Source organism: Schistocerca serialis, chromosome 1 (genome assembly GCF_023864345.2).
Source record: "Schistocerca serialis cubense isolate TAMUIC-IGC-003099 chromosome 1, iqSchSeri2.2, whole genome shotgun sequence".
NCBI classification, from domain to species: Eukaryota; Metazoa; Arthropoda; class Insecta; order Orthoptera; family Acrididae; genus Schistocerca; species Schistocerca serialis.
The window spans coordinates 652,634,703-652,657,492 of record NC_064638.1 but is presented as its reverse complement, the minus strand read 5'-3'; the positions used below and the strand labels follow the sequence as shown (position 1 = coordinate 652,657,492).

Below are 22,790 nucleotides of genomic sequence, written 5' to 3'. Positions count from 1 at the left end.
TGACATGGACAGTTTTCCTACTGGAACATGCCATTGCCAGCATGAAGAGATGCAAATGGCCCACAATAATGTTCACATAGTCCACAGCTGTTGTGTTTGATTACTACCACAGGGCCTACAGAAGTGCAGATGAATGTGCCTCACTGCAAAACACTGCCCCTGCCAGCCTATTCCATGGTGTGGTGCATATTGCACCTGGACTTTGATATATACAGGTATGAGCGTTAACCTGATGTAACAAGAAATCAGATTCATCTGACCAAGAAACAGGTTTCCATTGATCCAATCTCAATGATTCCATGCCCATTGTAATCCTAGCAGGCAATGTTGTTGGGAACCTGTAGGGGTTATCTGATACAGAGCCCCAAGGTCAGCAATTTATATGAAATGGTATGTTTTGAAACATTGGTGCCTGCACTAGCATTTCACTCATGTCATCATAATTGCCACAGATCACCACTTATTCTGCTTTACAGACCAGTGAAGCCTTTGATGAGGTGTGCCCATCCAAAACTGTATCGCCTACTTGTGGTTTCACTGTGCCTCAAACCCCTTTCTGTATATGCTCATGAAAGTAACCTGTGAATGGCAGGCCAGCTTCTCTGTTTCCAAGATCCTTGTTTCACATGTACTGGGCCATAACAATCTGTCCTTTGTCAAAGTCACTAAGTCTGTGGATTTCATCTTTGGCCCACATTGTTGTTACAATCATTCCTTATTCATCTCTGCTGCACTTATATACTTTCCTCACCATATCATGTGTGCACAATGCCAGCAGGCAGCATTCACTCGTGCAGTAGGCCATGGACATAAAGGTACAGCTCATTAGTGTAACACACACTTGTGTTCTAAACATTTGTTCTTTCTAATCAGCAGCAGCTGCTAAACACACAGCCTAGTTCCTAACTTTCTGTAAATTACATCTTAACTCTAACCGTCCTAGGAATGGAATCTCTGACTCTTACAGAATGCATCTTAAACCACTTTGTTTTTAAGATAGTAAGAAAATTCCAATGTGGTCAAAGGCATTCTTGCAAAACAAAACCAACCAGCAGGAGAGAAAAATATTCATTCATTCAATTCTCATCTTTCACAGATCCCATCATGAAAGGGAATCTTCATTGCGTGGAATCAGTACAAGTATAAACTATTATAAAAGTAAGCAGTTCTTAGAAACTACATTAGTAATTAGCTACTATTAAACTTCTACAAATGGTCTCTAATGTAGTAAGATTATGAGACCACTGGATAAAATACACTAGCCACTTTGGAGCACTGTTCAGTGTAGAACTGAGGCCAGATGGTTGTGTGGCCCCCTGCCACTAACAGAAGTTATAGCAATGAAGTGGTGTGTATGTGCCACTCATTTGTATGGAATCAGCTCAACAAGACAGAATGGTGTGGTCATGTGAGAAAATAGCTGAAAGGAGATACCATGTCTGGATGTGCCCATTAACAACTGCCTGAATTGTTGGTGTATCAACATGGACTACCCAAAGTGTCTACAAGGAATGGTGTAGTACCTGGCCTAGCAACACAGTGTAAGAACAATGGTGATGGAAAGGTCCTAACTTAAAGGGACTGGAGACAGAAGTCACACCTTGTCAATGACAGTCAGCTTCAAAACCTGACAGGAGTATCTGCTGAAAGTGAATAGAGATCCATATTATCCAGTTTCCAAGCTAATATTGTGAAGGGAACTGTATGCAATGTATATTTGGAGTCAGGTACCTTGCATAAAACCATTTCTCACAGCAGCTAATAAAACTGCACATCTTTTATGTGTCCAACAACAAGAAAACTGGGCAATATTTGACTGTAAGCATGTAGAACAGTCTGATGAGTCACAATTTTGCCTCTTTTCAATGTGATTACATTGACAGCCCAGTGAGGGTGTATTTCAGGCCAGAGTTGATTCCCTAATGTTTTGGGGTTGAGTACACTGTGGACATTCCCCTCTTCCAAGGTGATAACAGCTGTGCTCCCAGAGCTGCAAGCATATGTTCCTGGTTGGATGAAAACTCAGGCATCCTTCCTCACCATGACTGGCCAACTAAACCATGCAATTTTAATCGTACAGAACGTGTCTGGGGTTATTTGGAACAATGGGTGTAATCAACATCGCTTGCAATCTGGCACCACTACAGAACTTAAGCACTGATGCATGGTTTCTGCTAGACACGGCATAGCTAAAGACACTTGCAGACCCTCTTCCTCACTCAATTAAGAGGGACTGGCCCATGAATACCAGGAGGAACCTTGAAAAACTAGTCAGTTTTCTAAACAGTGTAACTCAAAGAATAAGATTTGTAAGCCCACATAATGCTTACTATCTTTTAAGAACATTTTTATGTATGAACCACAGCTTCAGCTCTCACACTTTCTTTGAATTGTATTTTTTCTTGCAAGTGAAATAAACCATGCTAATTACTTATGTACATCATAGGTGTACATTACTCAAAATGCAAACAAAGTACAAGGTTTAATTTTTTCTGTAAGTTCTTTGCACTATTATCTTTAAAGCAGACTACTGAAAACATGGTGCTGTCATAAAATTATTGTACAAAAAATATTTAAGTATCATTATCAAAATGTTTCCAAATGAATTCAGGATTTTTCTGCAAAAAAGCATTTTATTTTCAAAGTTAAGCTACAAGAGCACTCTACTTTTTAGTTAAGCATGTTTTAAGACAGTATACAAAATTTCAGCTCTCAGTCTTTAACAGTTTTTAGCCAAAGTGTACCAGGAAATGAAATAATTTAACTTTCAGGAAATTCAAGTTAAATTTAAAACTTGCTTTTGCTATTAAACTTGCATGGCACTAGTGAATCCCACATCCGTATTCATCTTGTTTCCTGTGTTGGTCTCCCTCCCTTCTCCTTTTCACTTCTTCTCATTCTTGCATCTTTGGTGGCTTCCAATAATGATTTTTCTGCTTTGAAGAGTCTCATTTGGTCAATGACTATTAGAGCTCTACGCATACTTAGAGCACCAGGCACTCCCATCAGTTCCATTACATTAAGCTTTGACACTGTGCCATCATTGATGTCTGGCACACCTATTTTCAAAGTATTTAATCCTACTAGAATAGTTTTTGGTATCCGTTCCCATATACAATTGTTGAAACTTTCATTTGGATTATCATTTAAACATTTCTCTAATAACCTCGTGTCACTATGATCCATATGTATAGGTTTTATAACTTCCATTATAGCAAATGAAAAAGAATGTTTGTGGTTGTAGGTCTCATCTTGAGTAACAGCCCTCTGGTAGCCACACCATGAATCACTGCCAGGTGGGCAGATGCATTACATGGGTTGTCATCTGTGAAGGATTTATGAAAGCAGGTAGCCCAAATTGCCTTTTTCATTTGCTCAAGTTGATTTTTATTTTGTCTTATGGTTTGTCCATAATAATACTGCAACCTGTCTATTTCTTTGTAAGCCGACTATGTCCACTAATGCACTTTCTATCAGCTAATTTCTTTCCCTTCAAATTCCTCAATATTGTACCTAACATTTTCTGGAGAAATCCAACACATTCCATTTTGTCAATCTTTGTGTCATTCACAAACCTTTTGGTATCCTTTTGAGTCTCCATCTCCTAGGTAAGATGTATACATCATACCATATTTCTCCATTGACCTGTGAAGTATCTTTGCAACACCTTCAGATTCCATATCCCTCCGCTATAACCACTAAAATTAATCAAACATTTATGATTTTCAGTTCCACTAGTACAGCCATGATAGTACTTGGTACTACATTCCACATCAATGACTTTACCATTGTCCAAGGAGGTAGCTGCCACTACACCATTTAGTGAACTACGGCCTCTTCACTGCCAGGATTCATCCACGGCTTCAGACATACATGTATTGCTGTCATTCATATCTACACTTTCGTGAACAGCATTTTTCATATATCATCTGCTACATCTTCTCCAAGTCTGTAGAATAATTTTATTGTACCTGTGAAATCTTGTAGGGGGAGGTAAGTCCATAAGGGCACAGAAAATTTGTGCACTGCTGTACCCTTTGCCTATACACCTCATAGCATAAGCAAGTTTAATATTTGTGTTATACACTCTGTTTACTTGTGTCACAAGTACAACCATAATCAGTTAAATCACAAAAATTACAAACAATCCTTAATTTTGTTGCATAACCTCTTCCTAACTACCTTCACACCACTATTGCCACAGTCCTTATTATTTATAGTTCAGATAGAGCAGAGAGTTCAACAATAACACAATATGAATCAATAGTTAACATCTCTATATTATCAGCATTAATACTGTCAAGCCAACTGTCCAAATATTTCAGTTTTAGCTTCGATTCACTTGGAGTAGTTTGCAGCTTGTTCAAGTGCTGAATCATGTTGTATTTCAGTATTAGCAGAGTTAATCCATTTGGTGAACCAATTTCCATAAAATTTATTTCTTAATTCTTCTGATTGTTTTCAAGTGGAATAAGAAACTAACACACACAATTAGAAACTCACGTACACAATTACTTCACTGTAAACAGAATATTTGCACCAAAACAACAGCAAACAATGACTCAACACTGTATAAACAAAAGATAAACAACTGTAAAGCTTTCACGGGTTATCTAACTTAAGATGACTAAAAAGTCATGAAATAAATGAGAACAAATCTTTATTTTTAACAGAGCTGACTGTGTGCCATGGGGATGTCATGGTGTGTGCAGACACTTTTAAATTCCTCTAATTTTGGTACTTTCTGTGTTCCATTTTCCTGGAAGTAAAATTTTTCCTGTTCCAAAAACTATGGAGAATTTCTTAAGACAAAAATTAAACAATCGCTTTTTTGTCAGTTATTCACGTACAAGCCCCTTAAGGCGGTTATCAAGGCTAACAGCCACATTTCATGATATTAGCAAGGTATGTCCGTGAAGAGAGGGCAGGTGTCTAATTTTTTGTTCGATGCACTTACTGTTAGGTTCAGAAAAATACTGACATAAAGCTATAGCTCCTAGTTTGCAAAATCTTGAGCATGAAAGGTATTGAGATGCTTGAGACGTAGCTGTTATGAATCAGTGTATTACTTTAAACAATTAATAGTGGCCATATTAAATGATGATTGTGTGCAAGCAGGCTGATAGTTCTAAGTAGCGATACTTAGTGTTCTGGTATATATTTGGTTCATGGAAGTAAATAGATAACACCTGCCGAACATTAAGGAAGTGTTCCAATTTTTGATGTTACTAGTTTACATTTAGCTGACATAGGCACAGATAATATTAAGTAGAATAATGATTATTTATTGTAAATACTGTGTACAGATTACATTTCTGTGAGTTAACTGTTGTTAATGTATACCTTGGCTTGTTGCACATCTCCAAAGGTTAACCTCCTCAATGTGATCTACAGAATATGATGAATGAAAGTACATGGGTCTAGTTGCAGTTTTCAATAATTTAAGAAAACTCCGCAGACTTGTTTTGTGTAGTTTCTAACTGCCTGTAATTAGTCTTAGTCATAGCTTGGACAACTTCCTGTCAGTACCAAATGGTTTGAGTTTGAGGAATTACTGCTTGAATACCATTTCACTTTGCACATATTTGCAACATTAGGAAACTGAAGATCGTGAGACCTGCCCTCTTCCATTCAGAATGCAGTTTTTCACCATTTTCTGAGCTCCTTATTTAGTTGATAGTAACACCCACCATCAGTGAATGGAAGGCAGTGAGTAAACTTCCATGTTCTGACAAATCATCATCCTCTCTGACTCACGTCCAAATCTTCTTTTTCTGAAATCTCCTTGGTACCCACATATTTCGTCTTCACTGATCGTGCTTGTTTAGTGAGGCCTTGAAAAATACTTTGTAAGAAAAGGGTTACAGCAAAATAACTTGAGAGCTGTTTAGGTCAGTTTTATCTACCATCTTATGGACTGGGTGTAAGGTAGCAGAAAGACATTCAGCTCCAGGTAGGCTATCAATACATCTAATGCAGGTAGTGCTGATATGGTTTCCAGTGATTAATTTGTGTTCTATAACCTCCTAAATAGTTAGCATATGATGGATGATAATAATTTCATTCATAGAATGGATGGAAAAGATTGCAGAAGCTTTTTGAAAATACAATAAAAAATAAGAACAAATATTGGTATGGTCAAGTGAACAGCTGTATGAAAATCTTGAGAGTTTGCAATATTCTCCAACAAATCACTTTTGAGATCTTACTCTAGTATGTAGGACAATCACTCACCTTCATAGTCCTGCCAGTAACATTTATATCAACCAAACAACAGAAATCCAGGATGGAATAATGACATTTTATGAAAAGGATAGTTGCTACTCACCACATAGTGGAGATGCTGAGTCACAGGGCACAACAGAAAGACTGTCATCAAGTAAGCTTTCAGCCAGAAAGGCCTTCATCAGAACTATACAATACACACACACATACAAATGTAACTCATACACATATGGCCACAGTCTCTGGTGTGGTGTGTATCAATTGTCCTTTTCGTAATATGTCATTACTCCATCCTGAATTTTCACTGTTTGATTTTGTCTAACGGCTTTCCTCCCATTCTGCAACCCAGTGCTGTTTTTCTCCTTTGTTACCATTTTCTGAGACATTACTATACTCAGTGCCTGTCCTTATTCCTCTTCTTTCCTGTGTTTCACTTGTCACATTCCAAAGATGCACTGCACACTCTACTTATGAGCTATGTTGCATCAACTGCTTCGACCATGCACAACAGACAGCTGCAAGCTTCTTCCATGTGCTGCTGCCTACAGTCTGGCTGAACAGATGGAGACTGTGGTCATGTGTGTGTGTGTGTGTGTGTGTGTGTGTGTGTGTGTGTGTGTGTGTATTTGTTTGTTTGTTGTCAACTTCTGATGGAGGCCTTTTGGCTGAAAGCTTACTTGCTAACAGTCCTTTTGTTGTGCCTATCCGCAACTCAGCGTCTCCAGCATGTTATTTATATCAGTCATACACTTACGAGTTATCTCAAGAATGTAGGTTTTACAAGATGAAATATCTAACATACTCCAATATATTTCAGCACTTCTGTACTTTCTGAACCAACATTTACAACAATTATACACTCTTGAGTTATCTGAAAGTACTGTGTTAGAAATATATCTCTGCACAGTTTGTTTGGTTTCTGAAATTTAATTTATTTTTGCCATAATTCATATTTTACAACAAGTGCACCTGATTCTTGAGACATGCAAAAATGATTCAATTATCAAAGAGACATATAGGGCCTATTGTAGTCAATGTGCAAAAAGGTCAAATGCCACTACACATGCAGTCTATTTCTGCCTTTATCCAAAGTTGGATACTTTCTGACCACTCATTAAGGTTTCAGTGCAGTAAGTAAAAAGACATTCAAATCTAATTTTAGCAACAGCATTAATTACCAACAAAGTCAAAAATACTGAGGGACACTGTAGTAAATCATTTACTTACCTTTTCTGTTTGTTAGACACCAGTTGGCTTCCATGTATGGAAGCATAACAAGCAGCAAAGACAGCCTTAACAACATCATTTTGTTTGAAAAATCTGAAAAAGGAAAGCAGAAAGATTTTTTTAAAAATCTAGAAGAGCTTTATTCATGAATACTGCCATGTGGTATGATGATAATGTGTTTTTGCAGTACGGCTAAATGGAAATGAAATATAATGAACATGGGAATATAGGAATATATAAATTAGATAAAATGGTAAAGTAGTAAGCTAGTGCCTTAGATAAAGTCCCATTTGGAAAAAATTAAGAATTTACTGAAATGACAAGTGATGGAACAGAGGGAAAACTGGAGGCAGGGGAGCTGGTGGACAAGGAGAAAGAGAAGAGGAGTGGGAGATGAACATAGGATGAATATTACATCTATAAACATATAAAAATGAAAAAGCAGGTACAATCCAAATAATAGCAATGTAATACCATGTACAATAAATGTAGCAAAAGTTGTAGAAATTTTAAGAGGTTTTTTGGAAATCAGAAGAACATTTGCTACTAAAACAGCAAAACTAAACCATCATCTGAACTATGATAGTTTTTATAATCTTAGCATGCAACCCCCATACACATGCCCATACCAACAGCTACAGTTACACAGACTATTCATGAGCAGTTTCCTTAGCTCAAGGATAGGCGTTGCGTGTGTGTCGGGGGTGGGGGCTACTGGAAAAGGAGGAGTCAACCAGTATTAAGAGACAATAAAGAGGGAGGCAGGTGGTTCTCAGCAGCAGTGGCAAAGTCAGCATGGTAAGGAGGGAATAGGAGGTTTAGACCAGGGGAAGTGCACAACTGTAGTAAGCCAGAAGAGGGGGAGTGGGAAATTCAAATGCCATAGGTACTGACACACCTACTAAACTCACTGATGTGGTGGTCCACAGCAAGTAATCAAGTTTTCAGTAAGCTACTGTTTCATGGTGGCCAATCATGTGGACAACCAACTGGTTACTTGTTATTGCCACACAGAATGCTTCACAGTAACTGCAGAACTGCTGGTAAATAACATGGCTGTCTTTACACAGTAGCATACATTTGACTGGAAAGGAAATCTAATGGCCATATTTCAAACAGTGATAAATGTATACTGACGTCTATGGGCAAAGCATGACTGTTAATGAACAATGGTGAAATTTTAGGTTCACCTTGAAGGAATAGTGAATTTCACTCACTGACAATGCATTCATCTCTTGCTCATCATATGCATACATCACTGTTCCCAATAACCTTAAGTACCAGATTGTTCACTGTAAGAGGTTGCACCAGGAACAGCACAAGAGTCTCAGTTAGCTCAAACTTCAATATTTTTGAAGTGAAATTGTGTCACTGCTTTGACCCAGACCAATGCTTCCTGGTATTGAAACACTCAAAAACCAACACTGATCAACCTCTGAATCATTGTTGGTGAAATGTCAACTCACTACATGCATACAATAATACTTGTTCCATAGCTCATGAATACGACATTTCATAATGATGTGGAACGTGCTACTTTAATGTTTGTTTTCTTTACACAAAATAATTAATTATTTCATTTATTTATTTATATTTTTTTCTGCAGTTGCCATTAAGAAATTCTTTTAATTTGCTTTTAAATGTTGGTTGGCTATCTGTAAGACTTTTAATGCTATCTGGCAAATGACCAAAGATTTTTGTGGCAGCATAATTCACCTCTTTCTGTGCCAAAGTAAGATTTAATCCAGAATAGTGAAGATCATTCTTTCTTTTAGTGTTGTAGCTATGCACTTCACTTTTCAAACTGGTATGAGTTATTAATAAAAAAATTTTTAAATGAATATATGTATTGTAAAGGTACTTTGGATATCCAGAGTTCCTTAAATAAATGTTTGCAAGGTGCTATTGGGAGGGCTCCAGCTATTATTCTCATTACTCACTTTTGTGCAATGAATACTTTCTCTCTTAATGATGAAGTGCCCCAAAATATAATGCCATATGAAAGCAGTGAATGAAAATAGGCATAGGTGGCTCATTTACTGATGTTTATCACCAAAATGTTCAATAATCCTCATAGCGTAAGTACCTGAACCTAACCGTTTCAGCAGATCATCTATGTGTTTCTTCCAATTCAATTTCTCATCAGTGCACACACCCATAAATTTTGAATATTCTGCCTTAGCAAAAGATTTCTGTCCATAGTTTATATTTAAAAATGGTGTTATGCCATTTACTGGTCAGAATTGTATAGACTGTGTTTTCTCAAAACTCCATACATTACTCTGGGAGTTATTAAATTAATTAAATATGTAATGTAATTATGATGTTATATTTATGATGTTGGGCATTTGAGTTCTTTCCCCCCTAGTGTCAGACTGTATATTTGTTCTTGATACCAATGTAAAAATATAATCAAAGAATAAATAACTGCAATAACAAAATACAAATAATGCAATGGAGCTATTAACTATTAGCTCAAGTAGCAGCTGGCCTTTCTCCATGGATAGAATTCATCACCTAGCCAAACAATCTGACACATACCTCAAAAGCTAAAGTTATTTTTTTTTTCTATGTAGGCTAGACATTGCAGTATATACTGCCTTGTTTATCTATTCATCAGTTTTTAATTCTTCTTAGGACTTCCTAATTTGCTTCATCTGAAGATATTCTGTATAAATAAAGATTGCAGATTATCTGAAACTCTGGTCATGCCATTCAAGATCTGTTCTCAATACAATATACAAAATTTAGTGCTAGGATTGGTGTTAAGACATTCAAAAATCCCCCATACCCGCCCTATGGGCAAGGATGAGTAGGTAATAGTCCAACATGCTTCCCTTCAAGCATAGATTTTACAAACTGATATTTTTTTTAAATGTACAGAAAAGAGAAATGATCAAATATTTGATGTGACATTTGATGAGGGTGATGTGAGTGCTCTTGGTAGTTAGGGATAAGATTGATGCAGATGCTTTCCGCAGGAGGTCATGTATGTGAATGGAAAGTATCAAATGTGTAGGATTTGGTGTTAGACTGTGGGAGGGTTTGAAAAGTTTTTAGATCAATAATGCAGCTATAATTACTAAATAAAATATGGGATATGTGGCCATGTCAAAGAGTGGACTGAGAACTCCCTGATGAACAGAAAGCAACAGGTTTTTCCAGATGTAGAAACACTCCCAGAAACAAAGGAAATTTTGGATGTACCCCATAAAAGTGTGATAGTCATAAATGCTCAAATCTGTTAATGATTTAGTTGTTAGTTTCTATGTAAGACTCATATACATTCTTGTCTATGAAGGAGGAGACCATGACAAAATGTTAGACAATTATTGAAACTGACCACTACATCACACACCAAAAGAATTTCGTCGAAACTGTCTTTGGCAGGGAAAACTTGTACACATATTTGTCAGAAGAAGCTATTAATCTGGTTTTCCTATTTAAACATTCAATGGACATGTAATTGGACTACTGAACTGGGCTCAACTGAAGGAGGAAACATATTGCTTGCGTATGGTAGCGTGAGTACTTTACAGTTTTTTCGATATCCACTCCACCCTCCTGCAAGACTGTACCAAGAGGTGAAAGACCTGTCAGTGGATGTAAGATTGTAGGTATCAACAGCATGCTATAAAAGATCAACTTTCTGCACAAAATATTTGTTAGATGAAAAACAGAATATGTTTAAGAACAACTCTCACATACATGAAAGACTTCAGGGATTTAACTGTGCCAGAAAGAGTTTATCACAACAAATCTACAAAGCAGAACTGTCCTATGCATCTAGTTACTGACTCATTAACATCATAGTGCTAACAGCATCATAGCGCTAACAATGACAAGCAGCATCATCTGAGATTACCATTGTGACATTGTCACTAATAGTTAACAGTGGCCCTAAATCTATTTCATTTACAGTGTTTGATCTCCATAATTAATTTCTTTTGTTAATGTACATACTTGGATCTGAATTATAAAATGAAATTACAAACAAGTGGACAACTGAACCACAAATGTGCAACCACAGTATTGACATATTCCAAATAAAACAGGTTCAAAATTTAAACTTGCATAAAACAACAGCCCTACTTGGAAGATATCAATGCTGTAGAGCACAGCTGCTGTGGAGTTAACTACATATTTGTGATTACCACATGCTATTACAAAGAGCTGAGCATGTTCATCACTGAATGAAACAACTTAGGACTTTTCACAAAAAATGTAATCAAAGATTGTGAATAAAATAGTTTGAACAAGACTTTTGCTAAAAATTATAATAAGATTTAGGTAGCTTCTAAAATACTTGAAATTTAGGAGGCATTGCATCACATTATAACATTAAATCATTAGAATTTCAAAGGTGTGGAGAGGGAGGATGCACTGAAAGTTGCCCATTTAAAGGCTATGTTGAACGCATATAGAATGAAAAGTTATGAAGGAACAATGATCATTCTGTATCATTGTCTTCTGCCAGCATTTAACATTGCATTAAAAGATAACTACACATAACAGATGCAAAGTTTGAGTTACAAGATGGAATCAAAGCCCCCAACTGTTGACCTTTGTGAATGCTGTCTGTCATTGAAGTTGTAGTCATTGCAAGAAGTAATTCCATTACATATAAAAAGCTGGGTGTTACAACAATGGAAAATCCTTGATGGAATGTAACGATATTATGAGAAGGATAGTTGCCACTCACCATATAGCAGAGATGCTGAGTCGCAGCTGGGCACAGCAAAAAAAAATTTCACATTTAAAGCTTTCGGCCAATGGCCTTTTTCAACAATAGACACACATATGCATGCACACACACACACACACACACACACACACACACACACACACACACACACACACGAACACACATATTCATTCACGAAAATGCAACTCACACACACGACTGCTGTCTCAGGCAACTGTGTGGTTTCAGTTGCCTGAGATTGCAATCGTGTGTGTGAGTTGCATTTTTTTGTGTGTGTGTGTGTGTGTGTGTGTGTGTGTGTGTGTGCGCGCACATCTATTGTTGACAAAGGCCATTGGCCGAAAGCTTTAAGTGCGAAAATCTTTTTGTTGTGCCTATCTGCGACTCAGCATCTCCACTATATGCTGAGTGGCAACTTTCCTTCTCATAATATAGTTTTTAAGGATATGATCATATAAGCTCAGTTCATTGTCAGGATACTCTGAAAATGTAGAGTACAAAGTGGTGCTAGCGTGCTAGCAAAATACTTGTGCAACTTGTCGCAGAAAAATGGATCGATGATTGGGACCCATATACTGGTGTTAACTTGGATATGGCGGCTGGGGTGCCATATCTGCTGAAGAGTAATTTGGTGACAGACAAAAACAAATGAGGAAGGGCAAAAGGCAAAGGAAAGGGGAAAGGTGAGGTTTCAAGATGGGAGAGGGGTAAAAAAAAAAAAAAAAAAAAAAAAAAAAAAAAAAAAAAAAAAAAAAAGAAGAAGAAGAAGAAGAAGAAGAAGAAGAAGAAGATCAAGAACAAGAAGGGAATCAATTGGAGGGCACTAAACTGGGAAGGCAGCAGAGATTTATAGAAAGGAATCTTGAAGATGTTCTGAGGGTACTGTGTAAAACAACAGTTTCATGACGCCTACCTCGTTTTCAGCTACTGTATAGGACTATTCTCGTCATTCCTAGTGGCTAACACAACTAAAGTGTACACAATATATTTTTCATTTGTTAGTTTTTGTGTTACATGTCCACATTGATGCAGTGAAACAATGGAAAACGGAACGCATTATTATTGCAAGTAGTGACAGTGTGGACTGCGTGATTTTCCATGTTTTGAACTGTTTCACATAAAAAATAATAACTGAAGTGGGTACATTTTACTTCATTATAAAATAATGTAGACCTCAATAAATGAATAAAAGTCCAAGCAGTGACAAATATTAAACAAGGTATGGTGAAGTCGAAGTTACCGACATTACACCCCTGCAAGATTATTATGCCACTGGACCCAAGTCATGTAGACATAACAGGGGATATTGGATGTACACAGTCCGCAGCTCGTGGTCATGCAGTAGCGTTCTTGTTTCCCACGCCCGGGTTCCCGGGTTCGATTCCCGGCGGGGTCAGGGATTTTCTCTGCCTCGTGATGACTGGGTGTTGTGTGATGTCCTTAGGTTAGTTAGGTTTAAGTAGTTCTAAGTTCTAGGGGACTGATGACCATAGATGTTAAGTCCCATAGTGCTCAGAGCCATTTGAACAATTTGGATGTACACACCACGTGATCAAAAGTATGTGGACACCTATTAGTGGACATTAAGACGTGGTGCTACCTCCCTTCATCTCTATGACAGCCTGAAGTCTGCTAGGGACACTTTGCATGAGGTGCCTTAACACTGTGGAGGAATAGCAGCCCACGGTTCCTCAGGAGCCAAAACTAGGGAAGGTATTGGCACTGCAGTCTGGAGCAAAGTTAACGTTGCAGCTCATCCCAAATGTGTTCCATTGGGTTCTGATCGGGCCTCTGGCCAAGCCAGTTCATTTCAGTAATGTTGTTGTCCACAAACCATTGCCTCACAGACGCTGCTTTATGATACGGTGCATTGTCATGCTGATACAAACAGTCGTCCTCTCCAAACTGTTTCTCTACTGTTCGTGGTACACAATACTGTTAAATGTGGTCACATCTTATATTTGGGATTGAATTATTTCAGTCCAAATATAGCTGACATCGGTACCTCCTTGAAATACTGTTCATATCCTTTGGCATTTACTTTTCTTAAGCACAAGGAAGAGACTACACCCTAACTGTGACAAACAACCCTTCACCGAACCAACTTCTCCTACATACTTCACAGCTGGCACTACACATGATGGCAGGTAACTTTCTCCAGGCATTTGCCAAACCCAAAACCTTCCATCAGAGTGCCTCAGACTACAGCATGATTTAGCACTCCAAATCAGTCATTTTCAATCATTCACTTTCTAGTGGCATCGCTCCTTAAAACATCTCGAGTGTTGCTCATCACTGCCCAATGTCGGCCAGTTACCATTTGCTAATGTGCTACAGCATACTTGAGCCGTCGCACTAAAATTATGCCATTTTTCTTCGTATGCAAGCCATAAATCACACTAAAATTACACCTTTCTATGCCGTAATAACTAGAAACCAGTATCGAGTGCTGAAATGATGGTCAGCTCCACTACGATCAAATGAGAGAGGTGCCGCAGCTGTCTATTTTCGACTGCACATCTCTGATGTGACATCATCGCTACCGGCACAGGGCACCGTTTTTCACAGTACCAGTTCATCATTTTTTCTTATGAATTGCATGTGTGCAAGCTTAGAGTACATGGGGTTTATTAGGAGTGGCTGAAGTAAAGGTTCTGTGAGCAAACAGATGCCGGCATTGTAGCTCAGCGTGTTCCGTCAGAGGGTTAGCGGCCCTTTGTTATACGAAGGTGGTTTGAAAAGTTCTCGGAATCACCACGAGAGGTCAGCGCTAGCGCAACGAGCTGTTCATGTGATATTCATCGGACTGTTGCCTGTAAACACGTGCCACTTCCCTGCTCTTGGAAGAGACTGTGGCGGTGATTTGGCTCTGTTATTGTTCCCGCATAGTGATTTGCGAATATGGAAAAAAATCGATATTCGCGCAGTAATTAAGAACTTCGTAAAGAAAGGTATGAAAGCAAAGCACATTCATGCCGATTTCCAGAATACACTGGGGGACTGTGCTCCTTCATATTCAGCTGTTGTCAAGTGAACAAATGAATTTAAATTTGGTCGGTAGAGCTCAGATGATGATCTGTGCAGTGGTCAGCCAGAAATAATTGCAAAAGTGCCCAAAATGGTCATGGAGGATCACAGATTCAAAGTGTGTTAAATTGCTCATGGTTGCCAGACGTCATCTGAAAGGGTATATCACATTTTAACTGAAGAATTGGAAATGAGAAAATTATCTGCAAGATGGGTGCCGCAGCTCTTGACGCTGGGTCAAAAACGCATCAGAATGGACATACAGGAACAATGTTTGGCCTGTTTTAGTAGAAACGAATAAGATTTGTTGTGCCGGTTTGTGACCAAAGATGAAACTTGGGTGCACTATTCCCCAGGGACAAAAAAACTGTCAAAACAGTGGAAACATGCTGATTCTCCGCCATTAAAGAAAGCAAAGACAATTCCTTTGGTGGGAAAAGCCATGGCATCAATGTTCTGGGATGCGAAGGGAATTCTGTTTGTAGATTATCTTCCCACTGTGCAAACAATTTCTGGACAATACTATGCCAACCTCCTGGACAAATTGCAACAAAAGATACACGAAAAAAGGCCAGGTTTAGCAAGGAAGAAAGTCACCTTCCATCAAGACAATGCGAACATCGTTGGACCAAGTGCATTAATCTACAAGGAGACAACATTGAAAAATAAAAAAAGTTTCATGATATAAGTACTTTTTTCTATTTCTTTCCAACAACTTTTCAAACCACCCTCGTAAGCATACTGAGTGAATGGATCAACAACGAACATCACAGGTGTCAGGGGACATCTGCACTGAACAAATGCAACAAACGATAAGAAACGAAATGACATAAAAAAGTGGTTGGCCAAGGTGACTTGTAATGCGTTGAACCAAGCTTGAGCCCTACTGTTACCAATATTTTTTTCATCATTTTATTTTATTACTCACGATGTTAAACAATTATAAAATTGAAATATATCCAAACAGTTCAATATTTATGTGCATAAAAGTAATATATTCAGTTTCGTTACGATTATTACCCTTGTAAGTAAAAAAGCTATAGATGGTCGTAAAAAAGAGAAAGTATATGAGCAGATTTAGAATGAAAGCTTTTTTCCCATAGCGATGAATGTATTAAAAGAAGGTGGTATTTTCTACTTTTACCGTATCAATTTTATTTATTCCTGTCTACCTTCAGCCTTCTAGGGCTATCTTGTACTTCTCCTGTAGCATTTGTAAATCAAAACGGATAGAAAACACAAATTTAAAGGCGCTGACAGAGCTTGCAGGCTTAGTTGTGTTCTAAACTTTGCAGTTGAGTGGTCGACTGTCTTGTTCTGCATCAGTTAAACTGCTGACTCTGTCGTAGGGGACACCGGGACACACTGGCACAGCAGCACGATTGCCAGTTGCTTCTATTTCGTTAAACTGGCGTTAGACAATACCGTCGTCTTTCCACAAACGCATTTAGATCTGTGGTCGTCAAACTTGCTTGCTCAAGGGCCAATATTGACATTTTGGGGCGGCACCTTGGGCTGCGTATGTATCAATCTTATTATTAACTGGTAACCTGCATAAACTAGTATCTTATGAGCCACCAAAAGACTAGCTGTAGTAACGGTGCAGTAAGTTGGCCTGAGGCCCCCAAGCAGTGATCATCAGAACTTGGCAGCATTCGAACACTTCGTGTCGACTGCTCTGTTGCAGATTCGTGCCGCCCTCACCAACCCCAAAGTTGTGGCACTGTATTTGTCTGAGGAAGTGTTGTTCTGTTGCCTGTATGAGCGGATGAATAACTTATTAGTAACAATACTTGTAATTATCTTTAAATGCATTATGCAGTTTGACGAGTCCCGCCCGTTCATGTGTTTTCAGCACTGGCAGACAAACAATGCAATATCCTACCTCTCACATGCTGCAGTGGCGTCGCTACTTGCCCCTAAGTAAGCAAAATCAAGCACATATTAAAATACACGGTCTAGTCACATTACTGTGACCATCACCTGCGTTCGATGTAAAACTGCAATAACCACTCACAGACGGCAGGTAGCAACACAAGCGGTGGAGGGTACGTAAAGTACGCCGCTCTGATTGGGGGTTTAGTTTATTCCTCGCAATGTTAAACAATTATAAAATTCAAATATATTTAAACAGTTCAATATTTATGTACATAAAAATAATATATTCAATTTAGTTACGATTACTACCCTTGTAAGTAAAAAAGCTATAGTTGGTCGTAAAAAAGAAGCAAGTATATGATCAGATTTAGAATGAAAGTTTTTTCCCATACTGGGGAGCACAGTAATGAATGTATTAAAAGAAGGTGGCATTTTCTTCTTTTACCGTATTAATTTCATTTGTTCCCGTCTACCTTCAGCCTTCTAGGGCAATCTCGCGTGATCTTGTGCTTCTGCTATAGGAAACTATATCTTGCACACACAAATGTCAGCTAATTTAAAATTGTGCTTTCTATTTTTTTTTTTTTTTTTTTTTTTTTTTTTTTTTTTTTTTTTTTTGCTCCAAAAGTTTATGAATGTCATGCTGTCAAACCGACAGGACAGTATTTGTAGATCAAACTGAATAGAAAACACACACGATTACATATATTTGCTAAATGTTTTAATGCAATTTTTCTTCTCCGCTTTGCGTTGTACGGCATTATAGCAGCCTAAATGTAATTTCATATCCGTTGCTACAAATATGTACCGCATTTGAGATGAATATACAGGGTGGTCCATTGATAGTGACCGGGCCAAATATCTCACGAAATAAGCGTCAAAAGAAAAAACTACAAAGAACGAAACTCGTTTAACTTGAAGTGGGAAACCAGATGTCGCTATGGTTGGCGCGCTAGATGGCGCTGCCATAGGTCATACGGATATCAACTGCGTTTTTTTTTAAATAGGAACCCCCATTTTTATTACATATTCGTGTAGTACATAAAGAAATATGAATGTTTTAGTTGGACCACTTTTTTCGCTTTGTGACAGATGGCGCTGTAATAATCACAAACGAATAAGTCGTGGTATCACGTAACATTCCGCCAGTGCGGACGGTATTTGCTTCGTGATACATTACCCGTGTTAAAATGGACCGTTTACCAATTGCGGAAAAGGTCGATATGGTGTTGATGTATGGCTACTGTGATCAAAATGCCCAACGGGTGTGTGCTATGTATGCTACTCGGTATCCTGGACGACATCATCCAAGTGTCCTGACTGTTCGCCGAATAGTTACGTTATTAAAGGAAACAGGAAGTGTTCAGCCACATGTGAAACGTCAACCACGATCTGCAACAAATGATGATGCCCAAGTAGGTGTTTTAGCTGCTGTCGCGGCTAATCCGCACGTCAGTAGCAGACAAATTGCGCGAGAATCGGGAATCTCAAAAACGTCGGTGTTGAGGATGCTATAACAACATCGATTGCACCCGTACCATATTTCTATGCACCAGGAATTGCATGGCGACGACTTTGAACGTCGTGTACAGTTCTGCCACTGGGCACAAGAGAAATTACGGGACGATGACAGATTTTTTGCACGTGTTCTATTTAACGACGAAGCGTCATTCACCAACAGCGGTAACGTAAACCAGCATAATATGCACTATTGGGCAACAGAAAATCCACGATGGATGCGACAAGTGGAACATCAGCGACCTTGGCGGGATAATGTATGGTGCGGCATTATGGCAGGAAGGATAATTGGCCCCCATTTTATCGATGGCAATCTAAATCTACATCTACATCCCTACTCCGCAAGCCACCTGACGGTGTGTGGCGGAGGGTGTAATGTGTGCTGATTTTCTACGTAATGTTCTACCGATGTTACTGCAAGATGTTTCACTGCATGACAGAATGGCGATGTACTTCCAACATGATGGACGTCCAGCACATAGCTCGCATGCGGTTGAAGCGGTATTAAATAGCATATTTCATGACAGGTGGATTGGTCGTCGAAGCACCATACCATGGCCCGCACGTTCACCAGATTTGACGTGCCCGGATTTCTTTCTGTGGGGAAAGTTGAAGGATATTTGCTATCGTGATCCACCTACAACGCCTGACAACATACGTCAGCGCATTGTCAATGCATGTGCGAACATTACGGAAGGCGAACTACTCGCTGTTGAGAGGAATGTCGTTACACGTATTGCCAAATGCACTGAGGTTGACGGACATCGTTTTCAGCAATTATTGCATTAATGTGGTATTTACAGGTAATCACGCTGTAACAGAATGCGTTCTCAGAAATAATTAGTTCACCAATGTACATGTATCACATTGGAACAACCGAAATAAAATGTTCAAACGTACCTACGTTCTGTATTTCAATTTAAAGCACCTACCTGTTACCAACTGTTCGTCTAAAATTGTGAGCCATACGTTTGTGACTATTACAGCGTCATCTATCACAAAATGGAAAAAGTGGTCCAACTAAAACATTCATATTTCTTTACTTACTACACGAATATGAAATAAAAAATGGGGGTTCCTATTTAAAAAAACGCAGTTGATATCCGTTTAACCTACGGCAGCGCCATCTAGCGCGCCAACCATAGCGACATCTGGTTTCCCCCTTGAAGCTAGACAAGTTTCGTTCTTTGTAGTTTTTTCGTTTGACGCTTATTTTGTGAGATATTTGGCCCGGTCACTATCAATGGACCACCCTGTATATTCATCTCAAATGCGGTATATATTTGTAGCAACGGATATGAAATTACATTTAGGCTGCTATAATGCCGTACAACGCAAAGCGTAGAAGAAAAATTGCATTAAAACATTTAGTAAATATATGTAATCGTGTGTGTTTTCTATTCAGTTTGATCTACAAATACTGTCCTGTCGGTTTGACAATATGGCATTCATAAACCTTTGGAGCAAAAACAAATAGAAAGTACAATTTTAAAGAAACTGACATTTGAGTGTGCAAGACATAGTTTCCTATAGCAGAAGCACAAGATCACCCGAGATTGCCCTAGAAGGCTGAAGGTAGACGGGAACAAATGAAATTAATACGGTAAAAGAAGAAAATGCCACCTTCTTTTAATACATTCATTACTGTGCTCCCCAGTATGGGAAAAAACTTTCATTCTAAATCTGCTCACATACTTGCTTCTTTTTTACTACCAACTATAGCTTTTTTACTTACAAGGGTAGTAATCGTAACTAAATTGAATATATTATTTTTATGTACATAAATATTGAACTGTTTAAATATATTTGAATTTTATAATTGTTTAACATTGCGAGGAATAAACTAAAATGATGAATAAAATTAGTAGCAGCAGGAATCATCTTGAGTCACCGTATTGTTGCTAACCACTTTTTTATCTCATTTCGTTCGTTGTTGTTCGTTGCATTTGTTCGGTGCAGACGTCCGCTGACACCCGTTGTAGTTCATTGTTCGTCCACTCACTCAGTTTTTTTTATAACAGAGGGCCGCTAACCCTCTGGCCGAACACGCTGAGCTACAATGCCGGCATCTGCTCGCCCACAGAGCCTTTACTTCAGCCACTCCTAATAAACTCCTTATACTCTAAGCTCGCACACTTGCAGTTCAGAAGAACAAACAATGAACTGGTGCTGCGAACAACGGTGCCTAGTGCAGGATGGGATGATGTCAAATCAGAGCGTGCGCAGTCGAAAGCAGACAGCTGCGTCGCTTCTCTGATTTGATTGTAGTGGGGCTGATCACCATTTCAGCACTCGATGCTGGTTTCTAGTTATTGCGGCATACAAAAGTGTAATTTTAGTTTGGTTTCCGATTTGCATTCGAAGAGAATTAGCATAATTTTAGTGCGACGTTTGAAGTGTGCTGTAGCACATTAGCAAATGATAGCTGTCCGACATTCCGATCAAAAGTATCCCGGCACCCATATAAAACTGATCATTGACCACCTTGCCGCAGTGGATACACCGGTCCCCGCGAGATCACTGACGTTCAGCCCTGTTGGGCGTGGCCGGCACTTGGATGGATGACCATCCAGCCGGCATGCGCTGTTGTCATTTTGTCGGGGTGCACTCAGCCTTGTGATGACAATTGAGGAGCTACTCGACCGAATAGTAGCGGCTTCGGCCAAGAATACCGTCATAACGACCGGGAGAGCGGTGTGCTGACCCCACGCCCCTCCTATCCGCATACTCCTCGGAGGTTGGTCCCGGCAGGCCACTCGTTGCCTGAAGACGGAGTGTACTAGATATCACGAGAGGTGGACCGGCCAGTTTAAAAATCGGCGGGCGTTGTTGCTTTGTCAGTAGAGAGGCAGTAATAACAGAATGGGTCTGTCAAACGAGATAGTGACTTCTGGCACGGGCTAGTAATTCGATGTCAGTTGAGTAACAAATCCATCAGGGACATTTTAACCCTTCTAAAATTGCCCAAGCGTGTTAGTGGTGTTACTGTGAAGCGAAAGCGCGATGGAACATCCACAGCTAAACCAAGGGAAAGCAGACTTCATGTACTGATGGACAAGGCGACCGTCGAGTGATGTGGAGGGTGTTTGAAAAAGTCACATGAAACCAGCGTAACGAATCACTCGTGAGTTCCAAAGAGCTACCCGCAGTCCAGCTGGCACAATGACGGTCTGTGGGACTTGAAAAGAATAGGGTGCAATGGTTGGGCATCTCTTCGGAAGCCACGGCACACGTTTCGGTAGTCAGCACCAGTGGCAGCGCGTGCAAAATGTCCCCAGTGTGCTACAATGTGATGGCCTATAGCCTTTTGACTTACAAGGGTACTACAGTAATTGCAAGAATGTTGAATACCTGAATTTACTGAATACAACAATTTTACGTATATACGAGGGTGAGTCAAATGAAAGCCTTAAATATTTTTTAAAATATTATTTATTGTGCAGAAGTGGTACAAAGCTGTATCACTTTTCAATATAATCTCCCCCCCGCTCAATGCAAGTCCTCCAGCGCTTACAAAGTGCATAAATTCCTTTAGAAAAAACTTCCTTTGGTAGTCTGCGCAACCACTCTTCATCAGAACGGAACTTCTTTCCCCCATTGCGTCTTTGAGTGGTCCAAACGGAGGGAAATCACTTGGGGCAAGGTCTGGGTTGCTCGCTCTCTTCGTTTATGGTTGGTGGAAGTGAACCCAGGTTTCGTCCCCAGTAACGATTCTTGCAAAGAAGCCATCACCTTCGTGTTCAAAGCGCCAAAGAAGTTCTTCACAAGCATCAACACGTCGTTCTCTCATTTCAGGAGTCAGCTGCCGTGGCACCCATCTTGCAGCCACTTTGTGAAACTGAAGCACATCATGCACATTGTGGTGTGCTGACCCACGACTAATCTGTATACATGCTACAATGTCATTCAGTGTCGTCGATTTTCCTTCACTATGGCTTCAACTGCTGCAATGTTCTGCGGAGTCACAACTCTTTGTGCCTGACCTGGACGAGGAGCATCTTTCACTGAAGTCACACCATTTGCGAACTTCCTACTCCATTCGTAGACTTTCTGCTGTGACAAACACGCATCACCACACTGAACCTTTACACGTCGATGAATTTCAATAGGTTTCACACCTTCACTACGGAAAAACCGAATAACAGAAAGCTGTTCTTCCCTGGTGCAAGTCGCAAGTGGGGCGGCCATCTTTATACTGATACTGCGACGT

General features: G+C 39.3%; 1 protein-coding gene across 5 annotated transcripts in view; it reads right to left on the bottom strand.

Moving 5' to 3' along the window:
* Positions 1 to 22,790, bottom strand: part of LOC126479202 (uncharacterized) — a 687,919-nt gene that overhangs the window by 102,540 nt on the left and 562,589 nt on the right. For all 5 annotated transcript variants that reach the window (XM_050103765.1, XM_050103768.1, XM_050103767.1 and 2 more), the window contains one exon: positions 7,453 to 7,545. In XM_050103765.1, the coding sequence (XP_049959722.1) occupies positions 7,453 to 7,545 (93 nt within the window). The remainder of the gene's footprint in view (positions 1 to 7,452; positions 7,546 to 22,790) is intronic.